General features: G+C 61.4%; 3 protein-coding genes across 9 annotated transcripts; all 3 read right to left on the bottom strand.

Annotated features, from left to right (window-relative positions):
- Positions 1-69: 69 nt before the first annotated feature.
- EHBP1L1 (EH domain binding protein 1 like 1) lies at positions 70-15830 on the bottom strand. 7 transcript variants are annotated; one of them, XM_039244777.1, is made up of 19 exons: positions 15463-15830; positions 12975-13032; positions 12472-12567; positions 12128-12181; positions 11857-12035; positions 11628-11770; positions 10937-11005; positions 10682-10844; positions 8539-10525; positions 7920-8077; positions 7783-7831; positions 6709-7371; positions 2671-2740; positions 2495-2550; positions 2279-2402; positions 1908-2007; positions 929-1002; positions 730-844; positions 70-584 (listed from the first exon to the last, which is right to left on the bottom strand). In XM_039244777.1, the coding sequence occupies exons 1-19, from the start codon at positions 15564-15566 to the stop codon at positions 485-487; spliced, it is 4362 nt and encodes a 1453-aa protein (XP_039100708.1). In that variant the 5' UTR covers positions 15567-15830; the 3' UTR covers positions 70-484. The 7 variants fall into 7 exon arrangements, with proteins under 7 accessions (XP_039100708.1, XP_039100709.1, XP_039100710.1 ...); XM_039244778.1 differs by having other exon boundaries at positions 9664-10525; XM_039244779.1 differs by having other exon boundaries at positions 9793-10525.
- A 2137-nt stretch (positions 15831-17967) lies between these two features.
- FAM89B (family with sequence similarity 89 member B) lies at positions 17968-20294 on the bottom strand. Its single transcript, XM_039244913.1, has 2 exons — positions 19227-20294; positions 17968-18805 (listed from the first exon to the last, which is right to left on the bottom strand). Exons 1-2 carry the CDS (start codon positions 19728-19730, stop codon positions 18527-18529), a joined length of 783 nt encoding a protein of 260 aa, XP_039100844.1. The 5' UTR covers positions 19731-20294; the 3' UTR covers positions 17968-18526.
- A 103-nt stretch (positions 20295-20397) lies between these two features.
- Positions 20398-21714, bottom strand: ZNRD2 (zinc ribbon domain containing 2). Its single transcript, XM_039244914.1, has 4 exons — positions 21647-21714; positions 21399-21550; positions 21182-21266; positions 20398-20776 (listed from the first exon to the last, which is right to left on the bottom strand). Exons 1-4 carry the CDS (start codon positions 21663-21665, stop codon positions 20433-20435), a joined length of 600 nt encoding a protein of 199 aa, XP_039100845.1. The 5' UTR covers positions 21666-21714; the 3' UTR covers positions 20398-20432.
- Between the last annotated feature and the right edge of the window lie 1611 nt (positions 21715-23325).

The following is a 23325-nucleotide window of genomic DNA, read 5'->3' as shown; positions in this document are numbered from 1 at the left end:
GCCTAACCCCACCCCCTTCCGTCTATTGAAAGCCCCAGTGCTGAGAAAGACAGGCATGGTGTTGCCTCGTCCAACTTTATTGCTCATGAAGATCAGGAAAGGGAGGGTGGGGCGGGGCACAGCGGTTCACCCGCCATCTCTGTGCCCCCCCCCCCCCCCCCCCGCCGCTGGCCGGCTGGGGCCCTGCCATCCGGGAGGGCTCTGCGGGGCGCTCCTGGGACCCCCAGGCCCCGCGAACACACACACACACACTCACACAGACAAATAAATACGGCCTTGACGGCACGGCCGTCCAGCCGCTCCTGTCTGGCCCCCAGGGGCCGCCCCGCTTCCCCCAAACACACGGGGGCAACTGCAGCCCCTGCGGCTGGCACGTTGCATTGCGTTGCATCGCGTCGGTGTGGCCCGGTCCTTCAGAGCGCCAGTCTGGGGCGGCGACCCGGGCGCAGTGGCGAGAAAGCCTGCGGTCCGAGTGGGCCAGGCCTCAGCTCAGCGAACAGCGCTCGCGCCGGCTCAGCTGGCGGCTCAGCTTGCGGCGCCGCTGCTCCAGGCCCCGCTCCAGCCGCTCGTCCTCCTCCAGGGCGCTGGGAGGAAGCGGCTTAAAGTCAGAGTCGCTCCGGCCCTCGTCTGTTCCCCCACCCCCACCCCGGCCAGGCCAGAGCGCGCCCTCCCCAGGAGTGCGCCCCTAACCGCTCGCCACCCCCCAGCGTGATCCCCCCCCCCCCTCACATCCGCTCCTTGTGGTCCAGGTCCCGGACCAGCTCATCCCGCTGGTTCACAAGCGACACCAGCTCCTCCAGCAGAAGCTGCTCTCGGTGCTGCTGCGCGGCCGTTTTCAGCCAGTCTGAGGGCAGAGGAGGCTGAGGGTCAGGAGGCTGCCGCCCCTGCTCTGTGCGGGCTCTCAGCCCCTCCGGGCCCCATCTCCCACCTTCGATGGCTAGCATGGCCCGCAGCTCCCGGCTCAGCAGCTCGAACCTCCGCTCCAGGTCCTGCTCCTCGATGCTGGGGTGGGGGGTGGGGGTCAGAGGAACCGGGAACAGGAGAGGTAGGAGTCCCAGGGCTCTGACTACTCCCTGGCCTCCCATCCCACCTCATTACCCGCTATACCCCTGTCCCTGCCCCAACTCATCTTTCCAACTGTTCTCCAGATGCTAGATGCTTATATTATCTCCTCCCATCCCCACTGCTTTTTTTTAAAATGTTTATTTTTGAGAGACAGAGCACTGAGTGGGAAAGGGGCAGAGAGAGAGGGAGACACAGAACCCGAAGCAGGCTCCAGGCTCTGAGCTGTCAGCACAGAGCCCGACGTGTGGCTCGAACTCATAAGCCATGAGATCATGACCTGTGCGGAAGTCAGACACTTAACCGACTCAGCCACCCAGGCACTCTTTTTTTTTTTTTTTAAGTAAGAAATAACCTTGCAGGATTATTTGAATGAACATTATTCATAATCAGCAAGTATCAGACACTAAAGTTATTCTGAAAAATGACTCATGCAAAAGGGAGGCAAAACCGCCTTCATCATGCAGGACCATGAAAGCAATCACGGTCAAGAGTCGCTTTTGACCCCACTTGAAACCAGCTCGATCTCCATGGGCCTCAGCTTTTCTAATTGTAAAGGCACAAGGTCAAAAGAACAGGCACTGGGCCGTGACTTGCCTGTACCACACTTTTCTCCGCGCCTGGGTTTTCTGATTCATAAGAATGGTGCCAATTTAAGAGGCGTACAATTTATACAGGACTTTTTGAGAGGAAAAAATAAGGTGACTGCACAACTTTTCAAAAAGACCTTTGCAGAAAGAAAAAAAGCAGTGAACAGGTCTAACCAAAGCGGCCAAGATCCCCTCTGTCCTGGGCGCCCCGGGCGGGCCGGGGGCGGGGCCTGGAGTGGGAGGGGCTGCACTCACAGCAGCTGCAGCTGGTCCTGCCTACGGATGAGCGCGTTCTTCTTGTTGACCAACGTGAACCACTCCTGGATCAGCACCTCCTCCTGCAACCTGTTGGCACCTGAAGCAGGCCAGGCCGGTCACCAGGCCTGCCAGTCAACCCAGGTGGCAAGGGTAAGGTGGCTGGGGACTGGGGCTCGCTTCCTTACGGCGCCCATCCCAGAAGCCAGAGCCTGGTGCCCCCAGCCAGCTGCTTCCCTTGCCCGGCTGTAAGTGGGGCCAGTGACCCCAGCCTTGCCTCCTCCCAACTCCTCCCCAGATGGGGAAGGGCTGCAGGGCTGGCAGATCTGGGGGCAGGTGTTGCGCAAGTGGACTGCAGATGCCCGCCCCACCTGACTCCATGAGGCTCCTCAGCTGTGTCTCCACCTCAGCTGCCCGCCCGTCTATCTGTCTCTGCTCCTGTTCCAGGGCCTGCAGCTCTGCGCACACGTACTGACTTGTGTCCTGGAACCGTTGCTGCGGAAGGGGAGGGGTGGGCAGGGTGGGCTCAGCCCAGGCTCTGCCTAGGAAGTGCCCCCACCAGCTCCTCCCTCCTCAGCCCTCCTTACCAGCCCAGCCTCTTCCCCTGGACTTGGGGGTGGCTCCTCCGGTGGGGGACTCCCACCTGCAGACAGAGAGCAGGCTAAGGCACCTCCGTCCGACACCTGCCCCCAGGGCGTCCCCAGCTCAGGATCTGTGAGCAGCCTGAGCTGAGCTGGGTCACTACTCCTTCACAACTACTCACCAGGGGGCTGCTGCGGGGTTGTGGCTGTAGGTGGGCCAGGGGCAGGGCTGGGGTCAGGGCCCAGGCCTTCCTGTGGAGAAAGGGGCCAGTGAGGGCTTGCGGGGCTCCCCACTAGCCCTGCCCTAGGGCCAGCCAGAGCCTCAAGCACACGCACAGGGCTTGAGAGGCCCTCTGTCCAGGCCCCGCCCACCCCAGCGGCTTCTCCAGCCCCACCTGCAGGGAACTCCACCCTGCGTCCCCACCAAGAAGAGTGCCTCCCCAAGGGAAGGCCATGGCCTTCCCTCTGCCTGGCCCTGTGATCCCGGGCCAGTCCACTCGCACTCTGGGAGCCTCACAGTCCTTGTTCCCTGGGCTGGGCTTTACAAGGCTTTTGTGAGAGTCAGGGGTGAAAAGCTGTGAGGGGCCCGGCTGGGGCCTCTCCCTCTCTCCCCCTCCTCCTGGGGAGCTCCCTCAGGCCACCTCCGGCTCCCATCACATAGTGCTTGAGTCTCCATCATGGCCAGGGGCCCACACAGTGACATCAAACTCACCTGATGCACCTCATCTCCAGACCTAGGCCATCTTGGGCCAGCACCTCCATATCCTGGCCAAAAGGGGGCACCCTCCCACCTTATCAATTCCCACGCCCAGACTGCTGAGATCTTCACAGAACATTCCGAATGGGTCAGGTGGGCTGGACCTGCCAGTTTTAGCCTGCAAGGGCAGGGCTGGCCCTTAATGTGCCCTGCCCCTGGCGACTTGCTGGGAAGGGGTTGAGGGTCATCTCTGGGGGCTCAGGTCAGTAGATAGCCCGGCCTTTGATGGTTCCTGCTTGGGCCGCCCTTCTAGGTCACAGCGGGGGGAGGAGGGGTTGAACTGCCCCACTGTCCACGCCATCCTGCACTTCTCTGAGAAGTGTCCCTGGACATACCGCAGTCAGATGCCATCCTCTCGCGACTGTGCCAGCGGCCACTACCCATTCGCTGCCTGCCGACTCCATCCTCAAACCGCAACCGAGGGGTCTTCCTAAAACCTTCACCTGATGGTGTCACTCCATGTCCCCCAACCCCGCTCAGTGCCCAGCCTTGTTGCCAAGGCCTGTCGGCAGCTCCAGCCTCAACTCCTCATACCCCAAACCCCACCCAGACGCCAGGCTCTGGCCATAGCAATGGACTTTCGTTTCCCCAAATAGCTTCCTCAGCCTGGACTGGCCTCTATCTGGAGATGCCTGACATCAGCAACCTTCCTGACCCGGCTCGGCTCCACCTCCATGAGGCCCCTTCGGGCTCCCACACAGCTTTCTGTCTCCCTTCCTGAACTTCACCCCTCCTGAAGCCTGGACAGTGCTCCCTTCCATGGCCTCCCAGGCCTCCTCCATCCCTGCGTGCACCCTGATCAGAGCTGCTGGTTATCTGTGTCTCCCTGCCCAGAGGCAGCCCCTGCAGACAGGGTGGGGTCCAGAGAAGACACTCAGGGCCCACCGATGAATGGATGTTGATGAGACGTGTATGCACTCAACATGGTGCATATATTGACTCCGTCAGTCCCCTCAACAGCTCTGCGATTCAGGGGTTATACCATCACCGCTTCACAGAGCAGGAAACTGAAGGTCGGAGCTGAGACTCATATAGGGCCTGGCCTAGGACCCAGGGCTGTCTTGTGTTCCCAAGCTGGGCCACCAACTGGTTGTTTGCCCCTGGGCCAGTCATACCCCCTGGGCCTCTGTTTGTCTCTGGATGTGAGAGGAACCTGAACCCTGTGGAGCCTGGGGGCGGCAGGGCTCCAGAAAGTGTCTGGGGAAGAACACAGTTCCCCTTTTTTGACAGCACCCTGAAGTAGGATCTCAAGGCCACTCTGGGAAGGACTTTATGCATTTGCTTCTCATCCTCAGGAAAAGAGCACAGAAAGGTTAAGTGGCTTGCCCAGAGTCACACAGCCAGCCAACAGGGCTGAGCCTAGTAGAGCGCACGATTTAAGAGTTCTGGCTTCACAGGTGTTTTCAACTTTTTTTGCCTCTTTCTTCATCTCCCTGAACCTCACTGTTCCCACCTGCAAAATGGGGTCGTCATTCCTCCCTGGAAGGGGCACTGTGAGAAGTCAGTTGGGAGCAGATATGGGGTCATCGGGGCAGGGCCAGGCACACAGCGTGCACTCCACCCACAGAGCAGGCAGAGACAGAAGAGTGGAGGAGAAAGCCCAACCTCAGCAGCCACTGAGCTTACTCACATCAGCCCTGATGGGAATTCCATTGCTTCCTCACGTCTGACCCAGTTCCCCTTTCTATACCCGCATGTGTGGCTCCTCCTCCAGGAAGCCTTGCTGGGCTGCACCAGAAGCACCCTGCCCTCTTCTCGGCATTGCTTCAGCCCCACCCCAGCTTCAAGGTGCCTGACTTCATCCCATCCAGGACTTTGGGAGCTCCCCAGGGCAGGGACAGGCCTGACCTCCTCCCCCTGCATGCATGGGGGATGGGAATGGCCAATACGGAGGAGTCCTCTCCAGCCCCTTGGGTCACGGATCTCCTGTGGAACAAGGGCTCAGGAAGGGTCTGGCTTGGAAGGACCAGATGCTGGGACTTGGGCAGAGAAGGGCAGAGGACGGAGCCTCCCCTTTAAGGTTGAAGGAGCCATGGGGCGCCTGGGTGGCTTAGTCGGTTAAGCGTCCGACTTTCACTTAGGTCATGATCTCGCGGTTCGTGGGTTCGAGCCCCGCGTCGGGCTCTGTGCTGACTGCCAGCTCAGAGCCTGGAGCCTGTTTCAGAGTCTGTGACTCCCTCTCTTTCTGACCCTCCCCTGCTCACACTGTCTCTCTCTCTCCTAGAAATAAATAAAATATTAAAAAAAAAAAAGATTTAAGGAGCCAGTAACATACATTAATGAGGCTGTGGCCCTCTGACCCTTGCCTATCACGTCTCCCATGGGTGCCTCTGGTGCCCTCCCCGTCTCTCATTCACAGTGCTGCGCCTCCAACCCACCCAAGGCTCCGCTCTCCAAACGAGCCTCATGGTCATCTGCGGAGCTTACGGGAGATGACCGGCAGATCCCGAAAGGAGACCTGAGCTTTCCCGCTTCTAGCGCACTTTTATTTAAGCAGGTCCCCCCACTTGAAAACCATCTCTTCCCATTTTTGATCTGAGAAAGCTTGCCCATCTTATCAGCCTAGCTCACACGGCTGCTTCATCCAGAAAGCCTTTCGTGGTTTATTCTCCCCTTTCTTTGGAACGCAGAGGTCATCCCCTAGGCAGCTAAAGGCTTGGAGCGGCCTGGCAGGCAGAATGGGGGCAGCAAGTGGAAGGAACCCCAGCCGCCGGGAAGCCTCTTTGGTGGCCCTTGTCCTTGAGCAGATCTCTGCCCTCTCTGGGACCACCTCCCCTTCAGCGCAATGACCATGTGACACCCTAGGAGACCCTAACCTGAGAAATGCAGGGGTGGGGGTGGGGGGCAGGAACACTGGCACCAGGCAGGGTCTCCTAGCTCCAACCTCCCAGTATCAAAGAATGTGTCTCCAGGATCTGGAGTTAAAGATCCAAAACAGAGATCCTCGGGGGCGGGGAGGCCCTGGCTGGCCCCGTTGAGTGCAGAAACCCTTCCCAGCTTACAGGGCAATGGTGGGTGGTGCTGGACCCAGGGGCGACCGCAGGGAAAGGAACGCCACCACCCACTTCACAGCCCAGGAAGAGCAGCCTGCCGCGTGCTGACAACAAGGGAGCTTCCTAGAAACTTCCTACTATGGCCCAGGATCCCACTACCTGGGTGTCAGGCACTAAAACCCATTAGCATAGATTCCAAGGCTGGCAGCCAAGGTGGAGACTCTGCCCAGGCAGCCGCTCTGGCCCCCCACCCCACCCCCCACCCCCGGCCTCCATGTGTCCCCTGAGCAGAGACTCACTCCCTCGCCGCGGGGGGGGGGGGTCTCTTCCGGAGCACCACGGTCCCTCCACTCAGAAAGCGCCTCGCCGCGTCCAGCTGCCCCTGCGCCGCCGCGGCCCTTGGGGCCCCTCAGGACCCAGCCCTCTGCGCCCCGCTCCCCTCGACCCCCGCGCCCCAGGAGGGCACTCACCGCGGCCGCGGCTCCGGCGGCTCCCGCGTCCGGCTCGTCCACCGAGAAGGAGTTGCTGCTGCGCAGCCGCGAGCGCCTCTTCTTCAGCAGGTCGGCGTCGCGCACGTGGGAGAAGGAGCCGTGCGCGCGGGGCGGGGGCACCGGCCCCGCCTCCCCGTTGACCGACGGCCGCCGCAGCCTCACGCCGCCCCCAGCGCCCGGCGCCCCCGCCCCGTTCACCAGCCCTTCGGCCGGGGGCGCGGACGCCCGGGCTCCGGCCCCGTCTGCAGGGGCTTCCGCGGAGCGCGCCTCCTGGACGGCCTCCGCTCCGCGGTCCTTGGAGGCCGCCTCGCGCGCCGCCCCGTCCGCGCGGTTCTCGGGCTCCTTGAGCCCCTTGGGCCCCTTGGGCTCCTCCGGCGCCTCGGCCCGGTGCTCGCGCAGCCGCTGCGCCAGGCCCCCCGCGTCCAGGCCGTCGGGCGGGCTCGGCTGGGCGCTGGCCACGCGATACGTGCCAGCGCCGCCGCCGCCCTCCAGCTGCACCAGCTGCAGCTCCTGGCCGGTGCAGAAGGCGCGGATCTGGCACAGGTACGTCATGACGATGAGCTTGTCGGGCACCGACAGCAGCACCATGTCCGCCGGCTCCAGCAGCCGCGACACGCCCAGAGCCGCGAAGCCATCGAAGGCCTAGGAATGGTGCGCGCGGGGTCAGCGGCGGCTGGCGTTACCCGGCGACGCTGCGGGCCCCGCCCGGGACCTCCGGAGGAATCCGGGCGACGGGCACGCCAGGGTTTGCCTAGCAACGCCTTCACCCTTCTATTGGGGGAAATATTGGAGCAACAGGGCCCGCCCCCGCGTCACCCAGCAACTGCACACCAAAGGGCGGTTTTGGAAAAACCATCTAGTGGAAATCGGCTTTAAAACAAAACTAAACTAAGAAAAACGAACAGTTTAAAGACCAAGAGGGGTAAAAGTGGCAGAACTTCTAAAACCCACTGCTGGGGCCCCGCAGCTCATAGATTCCTCCCCTACAGACAGACCGACCCTAACTGCTGGACCCACCGCCAGGCTCTAGGCATTGCCCCCTCTCCGTCTCACCTGCTTGTTGTTCTGTTTGATGTTGAGTGGGTCCAGGGAGGCATAGTCGCTGCAGAGAGAGGGCGGGTCAGAGGCTGGAATCACACCGCCCTCCCAGCAGGCCCCCTCATTCATTCCCATCCCCTCTGGCAGCTCACATCTTGTCTGGGTAGAATCGGTGCAGGATGGCACAGAAGGCCAAGCCGTTGCGCCAGGATGTAGTGAAGTTGGTGACTCGGACACCACGGTAGCCAGCGGTCACTTCCTGGCACCACTCCAGCAGGGATTGACTGGAGCTGACCAGAGCACGTGGTGCCTAGGGACACAGGGATGGGCTCAGGGAATGTGAACACGGGACCTGTGCCTTCTGACCCTTGGGCACAAAACAGTCCTGGCTCTGGGTTTGCAGGGGTCACCAGAGGCCGCTGGCCTGAGCCTTGGGACCAGGCAAAGGGTTTCCAGCTCTGAGGCTATCTACCAAGGTCACCTAAAAGGTCAGTGGCCCCCAGGCAAGATCAGAGGTCACCAGCAGCCACATCTCAAGGTCAGCCCAGAAAAATCAGCTTAGGGGTGTCCGGGTCCATGCAGCCCAGGGAAGACAGATGGGGGTAGCCAGGGCATCCTGAGAGAGGAGAGGGTGAGGGGGGGCTCCTTGAAGCTGAGCCCCTGTCCCACCACACCCCAGTCGACCAGGTGGGTCCATGCAGAGCCGCCGTTAGCTCAGCCCCAGGTTAGTGGGAAGCAGCGGACTGGGCCCTCGGCGGCCCCCATCCCTACCTGGCTGCCCGGCAGCCTCCCGTTCTCTTCAGGCTCCTCTGGGGAAGAGGCCCCCGAGCGCTTGGGCACCCCAGCCCCTGCCCCACTGGCCACCTGCACCTCAATCAGGCTGGCCTCTGGGAGGTTTCCCTCAGCTTCTTGTCCCTTCTCAGCCCCTGAGACCCCAGCCTGTGCTTCCTGGGCCTCAAAAATACCAGATTTGTTTTCTAGAGGCCCTAAAATCTCCACCTCTGCTTCCTGGGGCCCCCAAGCCGCAGACTTGGCCTCTGAAACTCCCAAAACCTCAGCTTCTACCTCCTGGGCCCTCAAAACCATGGTCTCTGCCTCTGCTCCCTGGGGCCCTAAAACTCCACACTTAGTGACGGATTCCTGTAAAGCTTCATATTGGAGAGTCTCCCAGAGCCCAGTCTCTGCCTCTCGGACCCCCAAAGTCTTAGCCTTTTCCTTCTCAGCCTCTAAAACTATCGTTTCTGTCTGTTGAATCCCCAGTCCCTCAGCCTCTGCCATTCCAGCTCCTGGCCCTAAAACCCTTGAATCCCCCACCTCTGTCTCCTGAGCTCGTATCTCATTTTCTATCCTAGGAACCCCTGAACCCCCAGCTACTATCTGCTGAGTCCCCAGTATCTCAGCTGCTGCGGTCTCAGTCTCGAACCCTGGGACCCCTGAGCCCCCTACCTCTGTTTCCTGGGTCCCTGCTGTCTCGGATTCTAACCCTGAACCCCCCACCTTGGCCTCTTGGGTTCCCAGTATCTCAGCCTCTGCTGTTCTAGCCTCTATCTCCAGCATCCTGGGCCCCCCCGCCTCTGGCTCCTGGGCCCCCAGTATTTCACATTCTGCTATCGCAGCTTCTGGCCTCAGTACGCCTGAACCAGCAGCTACCTCCTGGGTCCCCAATATCTCAGCCTCTGCCGTCCTAGTGTTTGTCCCCAGAAACCCTGAACCCTCAGCCTCTGTTTTCTGGGCTCCCAGGTCCTCCGACTCTGCCGTGCCAGCTGCCTCTGACTCCAGGACCCCCGATCTCACAATCTCTGTCTCCTGGGCCCCCAGCGCCTCAGCTTCTGCTGTCCCTGTCTCTATCTCCGGGAACCCTGATCCACCCACTTCGGTCTCCCAGGTCCCCAGTACCTCTGACTCAGCCACCGCGGTCTCTGTTCCCAGGACCCTCGAATCCCGAGTCTCTGCCTCCGAGACCCCCAGATCCCTAGACATCACCCCCTGGCCAGCTGCTGGTGGGGCTCCCTGATACCCGCTCACCTGGGGCCCGGCGCTTGCCGCTCCAACAGAGGGACCCCGCTCCAGGCCTGTCCCCCCAACACCAGGGGCTCTGCCTCTCACCTCTGCACTCTCTCTCTCCTGGCCTGCAGCACCCCTGGCCCCACTGACGTCACCGAGATGCCCAGCGTGCCCTGCAGGTTCTGCTGGGGGTCGGCTCAGGATGGGGGGAGCCTCATCCCTGATCCTGGCCCCTGTCCTCCCCTGAGAGCCCCTTGGAGGAGCCTCGGGAGTCCCCTTGAATCTTGCCTCGGACATCACCCCTGTAGCTTCTGGTCCCTTAGTGTCCACAAGTCTCAGCTTTGACATCTCCTCAGCAGCCACTTGACTCCCTTCTAAACTCCCTTCGGCCTCCCCAGCTCTGACGTCTGACCTCTTAGCGTTCACCTCTCTGCCTCCTGACTCTTGCTCAGGGTCCACCCCCCCAATCCCGGTGCTCCTCCCCTCAACCTTAGGTTTCGGCCCTCCCCCAGAGTCTCTGGAGCCCCCATCCTCAATGCCTGGGCCCAGCCTGGCTCCCTGAGCCTCTGTCCCTTCCTGCAGGCCTTCCTGGGCCTGGGTCTGCCCAGAAGAACCCACTCCTGCTGGGGGATCCCCTGAGCCTTTGGGAACCTCATCTTCCCCTTGGGGGACTGGGGGCCAGGGGGCATCAGAGCCTTTCCGGAGCCGAGGGGCTGGGGTGGGGGCCACCTCCTGGCCTGGCTGTCTTGAAGACCTGAGGAGAGAGCAGGAGAAAGCATTGGGGAGCCCATTGGCTCCCCATTGTTAGCCCCACCCCCACCCTTCCGATTGCTAGGGCACTGGAAAGGCAGTTGGCAGGGGTGCAGCTTTCTAACAGTGGGCAGAGGACAGGGCTCGTTCCCAAGCTCACCTCTGCTCTGGTGGGGTTCCCGGGGGCCTTGGGGCCTTGAGGCCCACCTGGCCCCCTGCCACAGTAGCTGCTTCTGACCCCTGGGTCCGGGAGGCCCTGGCTGGGGGCGCAGGGGCACTCACAGGGGCCAGGCCAGGATCCTCCGCACTAGAAGGGTTGGCAGCTGGGGAGGAAGGGAGGGAGGGGCGCTGAGGCCTGGGCCCTGAGACTGGAGGTGCGCTCCCTCCCCGGCCCCAACCCCAGCCTGGGTCTCACCTGCCTGCTTGGGCTGTGCCCGGCCCTCCTCCTCCTCCTCACAAAGTGTCTTCAGCTCCCGAGAGGGATCTGGGGTGGGGATGGGGGGGGCAGGTCAGCCCAGAGGAGGGCCCGGCAGGTCTGACCCCCGCCCCCCAGCCAGAGTCCTGGGCCTACCTGGGAAACGCCCCAGCCTCAGGGCACCGCCCCGGCCTGCGAGAAGAGACAGGCCCTCCGATGCAGAGAGAGAGAGAGAGAGAGAGAGAGGGAGGGAACCACCAGGACAGACAGAAACAAAGCCTTAACAAGCAAAAGGGAGGGATGAGGAAGCTGATGATGGAGCACGGGGGGGGGTGAGGGGGTGAGGGCTGGCGAGCTCAGATTGCATCTCCCCTCTGTGCGTTTGGCCCTGTCATCTCAGGGCAGGTACCGGCCCAGGCAGGCACCCACTCAGGGCTGAGGAGAGGGCCGGCGGCTCAGGGAGCCCATCCCGCGGGACTCAGCTAAGAACCCAGGCCGCCGCGGGACCAGGAGCCAAGGCTGGACAGTCCGGGCTGCCGGGCAGGTTGGGGCTGCCCGGGCCGTAGTGAGCCCCTCACGGGGCCTGCCCAAGCCGCCGCTGGTCCAGCACAGCAAGCGGCTTACGGGTGAGCTTATCCCCCACCCTCCCTAGGTCTCGGTGATCTCAATCCATGGCAGGCTGTGAGCCCACCTGGCTGGGGGACACGGGCCCGTGCCTCGGGGGCGCCTGGACCATTAGCCTCCTCCTCGTCACTCTCAGCAAAGTCGTCCAGGTTGCCCACATCACTAGGCTTCACGCTCATGAGGCTCGCAAGACTCTGCATGTCATCGTCCCTGGGGGGGGAGGGTTCAGAGGTCAGGGGTGAGGGCTGGGGTCAGAGACTGCAGACTAAGGTCAAGGAAGGAGGATGGGCACTCACGTGGCACGGCCCTCGCGAAGCAGTACCCCCGACAGAGTGAGGCTCAGCTCCGCGTGCACCACCTTCACCGACTTAGGCTTCAGCCGCAGCCGCAGGGGGACCGGGACAGGCACGGGCCCCGCATGGTGGGCCAGGTCCACGTCCACGGTGGCCAGCACCTTCCGCTGCCCCTTGGACTCCTGTGGGCCGGGGAGAAGGGCCCGGGGAAGGAGCATCAGTGCTGTCCCACGAGACCCCAAGAGCCCAGGCCCTGGCCTGCCCGGCCACTCACATTCTCAATAATAAACGTCCACTCTTTGGCTTCATACTGGTCCACATGAGGGTCCTAGGAAAAGGGGGCGCTGGTGAGTATAGGGGCTGCCGGCGTGAGAGCAGGGTGGGGAGGAGGGCCGGCCGTCTCCCACACTACTTGTGGCAGGTCTGTGTGCACGCTAGCCTCCTCCAGAGAGACCTCCTGGGCCACCCGCACTGAGCAGGCTACCCCCACCCCCACCTGCTTCCTGGGCTCACCCCTCATTTCTCATCTGGACAGATAACCCACTGGGACCCCCGTGGCTGCCTGGGTTGTAACCGCCCCCTCCCATTCCCACCTATGCAGGAGGCCTAGAGACTCACCCTGTATAGGGTCACAGAGATGTCCACGTTCTCCGGCACCATCCACACCACGGTGCCCCGGTATGGGTTCTGGATGCCTGGCTGCCAGCTGTGGGCCTGCAACGAGCAGTCTGAAGCCTCTCCTGACTCAACTCTCCCCTTGTCCCCTGCCCTTACCTCCAAACTTGACCTCATCTCTCTCCATTCTGTGGATTCTTTTTTTTTTTTTTTAATGTTTATTTAGTTTTTGAGAGAATGCAAGCAGGGGAGGGGCACAGAGAGAAGGGGACAGAGGATCCGAAGCATCCTCGAGGTGACAGCAGCAAGCCCAACGCGGGACTCAAAGTCATGAACCCTCAGATCATGACCTGAGCCCAAGTCAGAGTTTCAGCCAACTGAGCCACGCAGGATCCCCCTTTCTGTGGCTTCTGGTCCAAACCCGAACTCGACTCCACTCCCCCATCAGTTCTCACCCACTTTCCTCGCACCCCCAACCTGGACCCCCAGCGGACAACCTCCCCCACCTTGGAGCAGATGCGTCTGTTCCGCCGGGTCCATACCACCACCAGCTTATCCGGTTGCCTAGGGGTGGGGAGAGAGGGGGCTACTCAGTCAGGCCCACCCACCCCACCCAGCCTCTCCAACTCCTCCAGGGTCTTCCTTCTGCCCACAACCTCCCTCCCCCCCCACCCCAGAAGGACTGGACAGCCCATTATCTGGAGCCACCAGGGGCAGGGTGGGGCTGCTGAGGCAGGGGTGAGGCCCAGGGCAGAAGGGCAAAGGCCCAGATGTGGGTCGACAGGGATTATGAAGACAGGCAGCAAGAGCGGCAGAGTCATACAGAGAGACAGGCACACACAGAGACAGAGAGAGACACATGAAACACCGCAAGGAGCCTGCAGGAGACACAGGGAGAGACAGACTTGGAGTAAAACAAACCCAATCACTCACAAATATCTGGGGAGTGTGCACTGTAAACCCAGCCCAGGTTAGGGGCGGAGCACAGCACAGGAGAACTGAAACTCTTAAGGGGCTGAGGGCAACAGAGGTGGGGGTGGGGTGCCAATCAAGAAAGAAAATAAATTAACAAGCTGACTTCAGGGAGATGGGACAGAGCCACTGGGGTCTCCTGGAGCTTGGGGTGCCTGAGGGAGGCCCGAGTGGGGGAAGGGATAGGCTTGTGAAGCTCCGGAGAAGGAGGGCTCAAGAAGGGATGGGAAATGCAAGAGACTGAGGTTGGTGGGAGGCGGAAGTTGGGGAGACTTGGGGTCAGAGTGATGGACAGAGGGTGGGAGGTGATCAGAGAGACACAGGGTCAGCTTGTCATCAGACGTCCCCCCCCCCCCGGGGCCTTCCGGGCCCAGCCCCACAGAGATAACGCACACGGGTGTGGGGAGAAGGTCCTTTTGGGTTAGAGAGTTCAGCTACTACCTCTGAGGGCCAGTATGAGAGCCCTCCTTGCCTGTCCCCAGCCCATGCTGGGATGCTTAGGTTTACCCACCTCACTGCCCCTCTCCTGTCAACCCCTGAGGATCCCAAGGCCCAGAGAGGTTGGGAGCCAGGCAAGGGTCACAAAGCCAAAACCCAGAGCCCGCCAGCCTGCAGCCAAGCTCCTCTCCCCAACCCCACACTGCAGGCGATGGCGGGGCAGAGGTAGCCACCACCACCACCACCGGGGCCTTCCCAGAAAGGGGAAGCAGCCAGGGGTGGCCAGAGAGGGCGGGGCCTGGCCAGGCAGCCTGACTCAGGCCAGGCACGCCCTCGCCGGGGAGCCTGAGATCTGGGCAGGGGCAGCTTCCTCGCCTGGGCTCCTAGCTCAGGGCCTAGGAGGCCCTGCCCGCCCCCGTGACTCTGATGCACTGACACTGCCCGCACCCTAGGCCTTGAGTGGTGGCCCCTTGAGCTCACCCAGGATGCTGGGGCAGAAGGTAGAAGCAGAGACCAGAGTTCAGGTCCTAGACCTTTGCTGTGTTACCCCAGTCAGCCCCTGTCTTCTCTGGGGCTCGCCAAATGGAGTGATCGGCCCTCCAGCTGGCCCGGGGCAAAACCAGGGATATGGATGCTGCCCGAGGGACCCTAGCCTCCAGCTCACTCCCCTCCCTGGGGACCCCGTGGTCCCTTCCTGCCCCAGCAGCTCCTCCTCTTGGGAGCCTAAATTTAGCCCCGCCTGCCGGGTGAGGCCCCCACAGCTGTGCCCTAATCCAGCCAAGGGAAGCCGACACCAGTGAGCACGTATATTTAGGGTGTGACGCAGGGGTCCGGGCAGCTGCGGGTGGGAGCCATGTGAACAAGATGCCCCTGGCTCCTTTGGCAGTCCAAGCCAGGTTCTGTGCTCTCTCACATACCTCTGCCCCTGACCCGGCCACCTCGCCCTCCCCAAGCCCGCTCCTCCCAGGTCCTCAGGCCCCTTTAAGCTTTAAGCCAGTCCCTGCCTCCCTCCTCATCCCTCTCAGTACTCAGTTTCCCCTTTTAAGGACATTGTGGAGACATATCCAGCCTCCCAGCACCCACTCTGGCCAAGGCGAGGCGTGTGTGTGTGTGTGTGTGTGTGTGTGTGTGTGTGTGTGTGTGTGTTTTCATTCCTCTGGCTCAACAAGTGGGCAGAGGAGGAGCGGGCAACATCCTTGTTCCGAGCTGGACTAGCCCCACGGAGGTTTCTGCCCTGGCCTAGCCACCCGCAGACCTCAACATTCGCTCCCTTTTCCGATGCCACCTGGAACCATCCCTCTGGTCAAAAAACCAAGAGGCCTCCCTTCCCCCAGCCCTGAGCGCAGCTGAGGAAGGTGTGGGCACAGACGGATTCTGGGGCCTGCAAAGTCTGACCTCCACTCCCCAACAAGTACCCACACGGCCAAATCTAGGGGTCCCACAAACTGCAAAGGCACTTTTGAGTCTCAGTCTGGGACGCCGGGGGCCGGCAAGGGGCCTCTTTGGCCCCTAGGTTGGGGGCAGGGTTCTCTCCACGGGGTCCCAGCCAGCCTGCGGAGTCCCCCAGGCCTCCCTGTCACTCACCATTTCTTGGTGCACTCCACCACCAGCTCGTGGTAACAGGCCACAAACTGGAACTTGGCGGCCCGCTTGCCCACGCGCTGCAGGCGCTTCCACACCGAGGTCATGGCCCCTGCCGCCCCCGCCGCCGGATCCTCAGACGCGGGCCTCCCGCTGGCCCGCGACCGCTGGCCGGCCCTGGGTCCCCATGGCCTCCCGGGCTGCTATCCGAGCCGCCCGCCCCGTCCGTCGGAGATGTTCGAGGCTCGGACCCGGGGCCGATCTCCCCGGGGCGGCCGCTGGGGCCCGCCGGGTGGTCCGGCTAAGTCGGCGGGTTGTCCGGGGCGCGTCGGGTCGCGGGAGCGCTGAGCGGCGAGCGCGCGGTTTCCTGGAGCCGCACCCCCGTCGGAAGGCGGGCGGGGCTCCGGCGGGGGCGGGGGCCGGGACCCGGGGCGGGAGCAGAGGGGGGGGCGGGGCGACCCGGCTTCCGGGGCCTCGCGCCTCGGCCGCGGTCGGCGGGGAGGGGAGGGGAACCGAGGGGGACGCCTGGACCGCAGCGCCCGCTCGTAGCGCGCCGAGGCGGTGTGGACGCGCAGGCCACGGGAGAGAGCAACCAATAACTTGGTGCCGCCCTCTGGGCCACTGCCTTGGCCGCCACCCTTCCTGCCCGCAGCTCTGGGAGGTATGTACTGTTGGGCCCGTTTCACAGGTGGTGGAAACAGAGACCCAGGAAGAACAGACTTGCTCAGGGCCACACTGAGAATCTGGGCCAGAGCCAACTGTCCTCAACACGGGTGGCAGACTCCTGCTGCCACGTATGTCTTAACCTAAGTAGGACGGAGGAGAGAGAGTCAGGGGTCAACCTGGGTGGCCCTACCTGTGGGCAGCACCCATTTACCAGTCCTGACTCCTTAACTGTCAAGTGGGAAGATAGCCCCAATATCACACAAGCAGGTGACTTCCGACCAGTGTGTGTGACCTTGGGCAAAGTACTAACACTCTGAGCCTCAGTTTCTACCTCTGTTAAATAGGGATAATTATAGTTCTGCCTCTTACACGGTCACTGAGAATATGGAATCTTGGGAAGCATTTAGAACAGAGCCTGGCTGATTTTCTGAGGTCTCATTAAATGGAATCCGTTATCTGGGGCGCCTGGGTAGCTCGGCAGGTTGAGAGTTCGACTTTTGGTTTCTGCTCAGGTCATGATCTCATGGTTCGTGAGTTCGAGCCCCGTGTCTGGCTCTGCGCTGGCAGTGTGGGAAATCTCTCTCTCCCTACCCTACCCTGGTCACGCTATCTCTGTCTCTCTCGAAACAAATAAATGGAATCCGTTATCACAGACTGGAAAGTGTGCCTGTGCACGCACATAGGAGTTTAGTCTCCCTGCCCTAAAAAGCCTGCCCCAGGCATTAGCCGCCCTGTTCACACCTAGATTAGAATGCTTATCGCCTACCTGCTGGCCCAGCATGGTAATGAGCACCTGCGTACCAGGCCCAGAGTTAGAGACCTGCCCTGGGACAGCGCGTTAGTCTCTTTCCCTCCCTGCCTGCGCTCTGCAAGGCTTGGGAATGGACTGTAGGCTACTACTTAATATGATGAATAGGAACGCTGGTCTGCAAGGAGTGCCTGCCATTTCGTCCAGGAGGCAAAGGGCTGTACCGCAGGGTGTGGGGCCTAAGGTGTGCAATGTCGAGGTCCTTTGCTTTTCATCTCAGGAAGTTATGGGGGTTGTTGTGTGTGCCTGGAGGTCTGAGCACCCACTATCCCCAATTGTGCAGGCTTCCTCCAGTGAGCCTGACACCTGGGTTTGGCTCCCAGACCCAGCAGCGTGGTCTCGGTTTCCTCTGTAAGAGAAAGCCCTTTACGTATAACTCTAAAGGCTCCGAGTGGACATGGGAGCCAGGCGGCCTGTAAGTACGGAATGGGGGCCTCATCGAAGCTGGGTCTTATGCACTGGAAGCCCGGGGCCCTCCCCCCATCTCCCCTCCAGGGCTTGTGTGGCTTCTAGGGAGGCCTGGGCCAACGCAACTTCACCCCATTCTGCTTCTGCAGCTGTTTCCTCCCACCCAAAGAGCACTCACTAGCTCCCAGGCCCTTCCTGGAGGCGCCTTCCCCTCTCCTGCCGAGGGGCCCCAAGGCCCGCTGGCTCAGGCCCACCCATTTCCTGTGCGGCCCCAACTCCGCCCCTACTGGGGGTGGAAAGTTTCTCTCCAGAGAGGCGGCTCCTTCTCCTTCCTTCCCGCCGGGCCAGAAAGGACCAAAGCGAGGAGCGGAGGGGGGAGAAGAGCTGGACTCCTAGATATCCGGCCAGGGAGGGGAAGTTACTCGCCAGCCGTCGCAGAACCTCGGGACCAGCTCGGCCAGCTCCCCAACCCCGTCGGGGGAAGGAGGTTTCACATTCCATCACCGGCGAGCCGTTCTTGCACTCGGGGGGGTCTTGGGCGCCATCTGCCGGCGAAGGGCGGGGCCGCACTTGCCAGAAACCCCGCGCTCTCTCCCAGCCCCAGAGCCAGGCAGTCAGAACACAAGAACGCTGAGAGAGTATTTATTTACCTGCGTGCCCAGGAGTTCTGGCCCCTCAACTTAAATACCCAGCATGGAGCCTTGGCCCTCCTGGCCGTGGGTGGGTGCAGGAATGGGAATGCCCTGGTCTAGAGCAGTGGAACCCAAGGACCAGAGGTGGGGTGCCCCTGAGCCAGCAGCTGCCAGAAGCCGCAGAAGGTGAAAAGGCGATGGGAACCAGGCACTCATCCCAATCCCAGAGATGCTAAGGGGAGGGCCACATGCCCTGGGCACCACCACCACCATCACCACGACTGACGGTTGGCCAAGCTGGGGCCCACACACGTGGGAGAAGTGGAGGTCAGTGCCACAGGCAAAGGCTGCAGCCCGGGTGCCTGCCCCAGTGCCAGCTAACCAGAGTCAGGAGAGAGGGGGCCGGCAATTTTGCCCTCTGAGGGGCCCAGGCCTTGCCTTCTTGTGAAGTGAGGTGGTACTGGGGAAAGCAGGCACTGGAAGTCTGAGTACTTACTACGGGCTAGGTTCTGAGCCTTTTGCATGGGTGCATGTTCCCCCCACCCCCAGCTCTTCAGAGGCTGATGTGGAAGGCGTCCTGCAGCCACTGGTCACGGGCATTGTGCGTCTGGGGCACAGTGAGGGGTGGCGGGTCCGGGGGCAGGCTGGCATCGGGAGGCTCGTCGTCGTCAGACAGGCCAGCGTCCGGTGGGTAGGAGCTGTCCGAGTGCAGGGAGGACGACAGGTCCTGGCACAGGCTCAAGTCTTGGCATAGGTGCTTATAGTCTTGGATTGACTCGTACAAGCCCCACAGCTGGCACAGCAGGGACATGTCCAGCTGCCGCAGCCCCACCTGCAAGAGACTGAGGGTGGGCTGGGGTTGGGGTCCAGGCCACCCTCTGCGCTAGCCGATCTTCCCGCACCTTTCTCAGCACAAAGTTTTGTGGACATCAGATGCCACCTGCAAGCTGTGAATCTTTAGGCAAGTCGCTGACCCTCATCTGTAAAACGAGGGTAACGTTTATCCAGCAGGATGGAATGAAATAACACAAGTTAAACACTTACAACTACATGGTAACCACTACCATAAACAGTAACTATAATTATTGTTACCAATGCCCCCTGACCCAGCTAGCTCCTGCAGATCTTGAGACTCAAGCTACGGGCTCCCAGCTCTGTGCCTCTGCCCTCCGCTCCACCCTGGACCCTCACGTTCAGAGGCAGACCCCCACCCCCACCCCCCACGCCCAGCTAGTCCGGGGCCCGCTACTCACCATCTCTTTGCGCAGCGCTGCTAGTGCCGAGTCGAGATTGACAGGACGACGCGGGCCTGGGGGACCAGCGGCGGGTCCCGCGTTGGTGGCGCCCGAAGCGTAGCGGGGCCCATCTGGGACGCGGGCGGCGCGGCTCAGCTCGTCGTGGATGCGGCTGCGCTGGCTGTAGACGCGCTCCAGCTCCCGCCACGAGCCCCCGCTCGCGTTGAGGAGACCGCTGAGGCCGCGCGGCAGCGGGGGGAGCCCGGCCAGGGCGCAGCCAGCGCCACCCGGCGCCTCAGCCGAGGGCAGCCCATTCATGGCCCGGCCGGCGCGGACCCCGGTGCGGCCTGCTTCCCTTCCACGCTGCGCCCGGGCCGCCGCCCGCAGGCCCCGCACCGCGCGGCCCAGCCGGCCGAGCCCAGCCGCCACCCGCAGGCCGCGCTTTGTTCCTTCCCCGACTCCTCCGACTCCGCCCCTGCCCCACCCCCTTCGCACGGGCGGGGCCTCCCTTAAAAGGGCCATGGTGGTGGGACCACTTCTCAGAAAAGCTGAGAAAAGGAAATGGGGCGTCCACTGGAAGGGAACCAGAAAAGGGGTGCGGGTGACCAAAAGCGGCGAACCGACGCGGTTCTTTTTTTGCTCCTCCCACAACAATATGTTTAATCATTCTGCCCAATTAGAACTGCCAAGGGAAGGGATCTAAAACGAGGGGGTTGGGGGGGGGGGTCAGACTTGGTCCCTACCACCCTGTCCGAGTACCTGGGGTGGGTGTGAGGCGGGGCAGGATGGCGGTATCAGAATGCTCAGGGGAAGGAGAAGATACCAAAGGGGACTGGAACCCCAAACTCTCATTCAAGCATGGGAAATGAGCACTGGCTGGCTGAGGAGGCTCCATGGGCGCGGAGAGGTCCACCCCTCTGCCCTCTGCTTTTGAAGAGGCTTTGGCCTCCTCTTCAGAAAAAAAAAGAAAAAGGAAAAAAAAAAAAAAAGCATCACATATTCCTCTCCGTCCTCCCTCATTCTGAGCGGGGAAACTAGGCAGAAGAAACAAGCCCAAATAATCTCTCAGGGAATCAAGAAGAGCAGACAGTAGCAGGGTCAGAGGCTAAAGGCAGGAAAAAGGCTCATGGAGGTGGGGCTGGCATGCAACTCAGAACCAGGAAAAGAACAAACCACACAAGAGGACAGATGTTTTTCTAGAGGGTTCTTCTCAGGAGGGGCCTCTTAGTGTTGAAGCTGCCGCAGGCTGCGCAGAGCCTCGGCACAAGCTCGGATTAGGCTACACAGCTGGATGCTAGTCTCCAGGGAGGTGCTAGAGCCCAGCTCAGCCGAGGCCCACGTCAGCTTCTGCAGGAGGGCCTCCTGCGTGCAGGCCAGGACATCTGCATTTGGAAGCACAGCAGGAGGGGGTGGCCCCTGGGCTGCCTTGAGCCCTGCTGCAGCTCCTTCACAGTGCTCTGGCCGAGGTACTGGGGGCTGAGGGGCCGGCCGAGAGCCCAAAGGGAGCTCCGAGGCAGAGGCAAGCTGGTGTTCCCGAGCTTGGGAGAGGGCAGCCTGGGCATTCAGAGCTACAAAAGGAGAAGTGGGGTGGAATGCTCAGGGCGCCTGTCCCCGCTCAGCCCTGAGCCACCTCCTTACTCTTCACTGCTCCTGCTCTTCCTACGATTAATATGTTTTTCCTGCCCCTCTATTTGGTAACCCATCCATTTTCTTCCTTGTGTCAAAGTTATTGGTGCCCTTGATTCATCTCTCATCCCATCAGGACCATGCCCCGCGGAGCGCAGACTCTCCACAGTGTGTGCACACAGTAGGTGTTTAGTGCTCTTACTGGACGAATGGTCCTCTCTAGAGCCGAAAGGAGAAAGCACCTTGCCTCCGCCCCGCCCGCAGACTCCACTGTCCCCTCTCAAACCTACTGTCCCCGGGCTTCTATGAGCACGCCGCCTCTCCACCGAGCACACTCGACCCCTCACCCGGATTATCTTTATCCACGTCTGAGTCGAGCTCCTGACAAGCCACGCAGTAGATTTTCCGCTGTTTGTCTTGGAGGAGGATCGTCTGGAAGCGGAAAGCACGGGGGCAGGGGTGAGACGCAGGGCCATGGAATCCCGAGGGGAGAGTTGGGGAAGGGCCGTTGAGGCCTGGGCCGCGGCCCCATCCCCGATCCCACCGTGCCGAGTCTCTCCTCACCCCGCAGTCCGCGCACGTCTCCCCCAGCATGCGGTAACCACGCAGCAGGTAGTCGCCCATGAGTCTGGAGATGCGATCCTGTCGCTCCCGTCGCGCTTGCAGAACCTTCGTCTCCGCTTCGGTGGGGGGCTCCCAGGAGAAATCGTCGACTTCTGGCGGAAGAGAGTCACAAGTGACAGAGGGATCTTGCCCGAGCGGGCTGCCTCCTGTATCCCGCAACCACAGGCCCCCGCAGCCCAAGTCCTCACCAGCGCCGTTCAGGGCCATGTTGCCGTTGTCGCCACTAGGCTCGCCGGAAGTGACGTACAAGCAGAGCGCTTTCCACTCGGCTCCGCCCCCTCCACTCAGTCCCAGGATGAGGGCGGAAACGGCACCTCTCAGACGTCAATCTGCCCAGAGTGGGGCGTGGCCGCCGGCGGCGAACCGTTGGCGAGCCCCGCCTCCGGAGGCAGGTCCGCGAACTTGGGGCTGGTTGGGGCGCGGGAGGGGAGCCTTCGGGGTAACGCCGCTCGGGTCGCAGACCCGGAAAGTGGGTGCGCGTGGTCGCCCTTCCTACCCGTCGCAGATGAAGAGGACCGCTTGGCTGGAGAAATCCCCGCTGGCCTCCACCTGCTCTCGGGTGTCCCTTTCCGCACAGGTCGCACCCGGCAGGCTGGGCAGTGGCGTCATCACGACACGCTTGATGAGAACTAGTGGCCCCTACGCGCGCGTAGAGCCTCTGTACTTCTCACTTCAGCCGGCAAGGCAGGCCAGGCGGGTCGTTCTCCCTTTGTATTCCTTTCAGCCTATTTCAAGACACTGCCACCCCCTTCTGCGTGTCGGAGTTCGGGCCTGCCGACTCCCTTAGCCCCAAGGCCTGGGACTGATGCAAAAATCAGCCCCTAACTTTTGTTGTTGTTGAAGTTTAAGCCCTCAACGGGGCGCCTGGGTGGCTCAGTCGGTTAAGCGTTGGACTTCTGCTCAGGTCACGATCTCAAAGCTGTGGGTTCGACGATCTCAAAGCTGTGGGTTCGAGCCCCGCGTCTGGCTCTGTGCTGACAGCTGAGTCTGGAGCCTCTGGGATTCGGTGTCTCCCTCTCTGCTCCTCCCCCTCTCGCGCTCCATCTCTCTCTCAAAAATAAATAAACAAAAAAAAAAAAAGCTTAAGCCCCCAAAACTCTGGCTGAGTGAAGAGCGCTGAACTGGGCACGCACAAGTGCTGGTCCAGCGGCTGCGAGAGGTTCCCAACGGATGGTGAGGCTCAGGGACCTAATTGTTTTGACAGTAATGTTTTATTTTGTTTTTTAACTGGGTCTCTGTAAAAATGACTCGTGCTCCCTGAACATTGATCTTGATTTTTCCCTCCCTCCTGCATTCTTTTTCTTTATATATTCTCTCCTTTATTAGATTTAGAAAAGCCAGCCAGACAGGGCAGGCAGTGGTCCCCAGATGTGCAGCCTGAAGTGCCTTAGGGCTCTACACCAGGGCAGGGGAGAAGGAGCTAGGATTTAGACCCCCATAATTTAATCGGCAACTTCCTTCTTTTTTTTTTTATTACTTATTTATTTATTTATTTTTAAATATTTTATTTATTTCTAGGAGAGAGAGATAGCGTGAGCAGGGGAGGGTCAGAGAGAGAGGGAGACACAGACTGAAACAGGCTCCAGGTTCTGAGCTGGCAGTCAGCACAGAGCCCGACGCGGGGCTTGAACCCACGAACTGTGAGATCATGACCTGAGCCAAAGTCGGATGCTTAACTGACTGAGCCACCCAGGCGCCCAGCAACTTCCTTCTTTGACGACACAGCACATGCTTCTGCAGTCTTACCTGAAGATTGAGTGCTGTCCTCTAGTTCCCATCTTCCTTCTACATAGACTCCCTGGAACTGCCATTTTCTGATCCTTGCTGCCGCCTGCTTACTCGGAGAGCCCTGTGCCCCTCTTCACTC

The sequence above is a fragment of the Hyaena hyaena genome, unplaced genomic scaffold, assembly GCF_003009895.1.
Source record: "Hyaena hyaena isolate Hyena2069 unplaced genomic scaffold, ASM300989v1 scaffold_248, whole genome shotgun sequence".
Classification (NCBI taxonomy): domain Eukaryota; kingdom Metazoa; phylum Chordata; class Mammalia; order Carnivora; family Hyaenidae; genus Hyaena; species Hyaena hyaena.
The sequence above is the reverse complement of the archived record's forward strand: the minus strand, read 5'-3'. Positions and strand labels throughout refer to the sequence as shown.

Excerpts from the sequence above, each read along its gene's own strand:
- EHBP1L1 (XM_039244777.1), bottom strand. The coding sequence starts at position 15,566 with ATGACCTCGGTGTGGAAGCGCCTGCAGCGCGTGGGCAAGCGGGCCGCC. Across the intron at positions 13,033-15,462 it reads GTGGAGTGCACCAAGAAATG|GCAACCGGATAAGCTGGTGG; the intron begins GTGAGTGACAGG and ends CCCCACCCCTAG. Across the intron at positions 1,003-1,907 it reads CAGGACCAGCTGCAGCTGCT|CATCGAGGAGCAGGACCTGG; the intron begins GTGAGTGCAGCC and ends CCCCCACCCCAG.
- FAM89B (XM_039244913.1), bottom strand. The coding sequence starts at position 19,730 with ATGGCCCTTTTAAGGGAGGCCCCGCCCGTGCGAAGGGGGTGGGGCAGG. Across the intron at positions 18,806-19,226 it reads CAGCGCTGCGCAAAGAGATG|GTGGGGCTGCGGCAGCTGGA; the intron begins GTGAGTAGCGGG and ends AGTCTCTTGCAG.
- ZNRD2 (XM_039244914.1), bottom strand. Across the intron at positions 21,267-21,398 it reads AGACGTGCGCGGACTGCGGG|ACGATCCTCCTCCAAGACAA; the intron begins GTGAGGAGAGAC and ends TTCCGCTTCCAG. Across the intron at positions 20,777-21,181 it reads CGTGGATAAAGATAATCCGG|CTCTGAATGCCCAGGCTGCC; the intron begins GTGAGGGGTCGA and ends CTCCTTTTGTAG.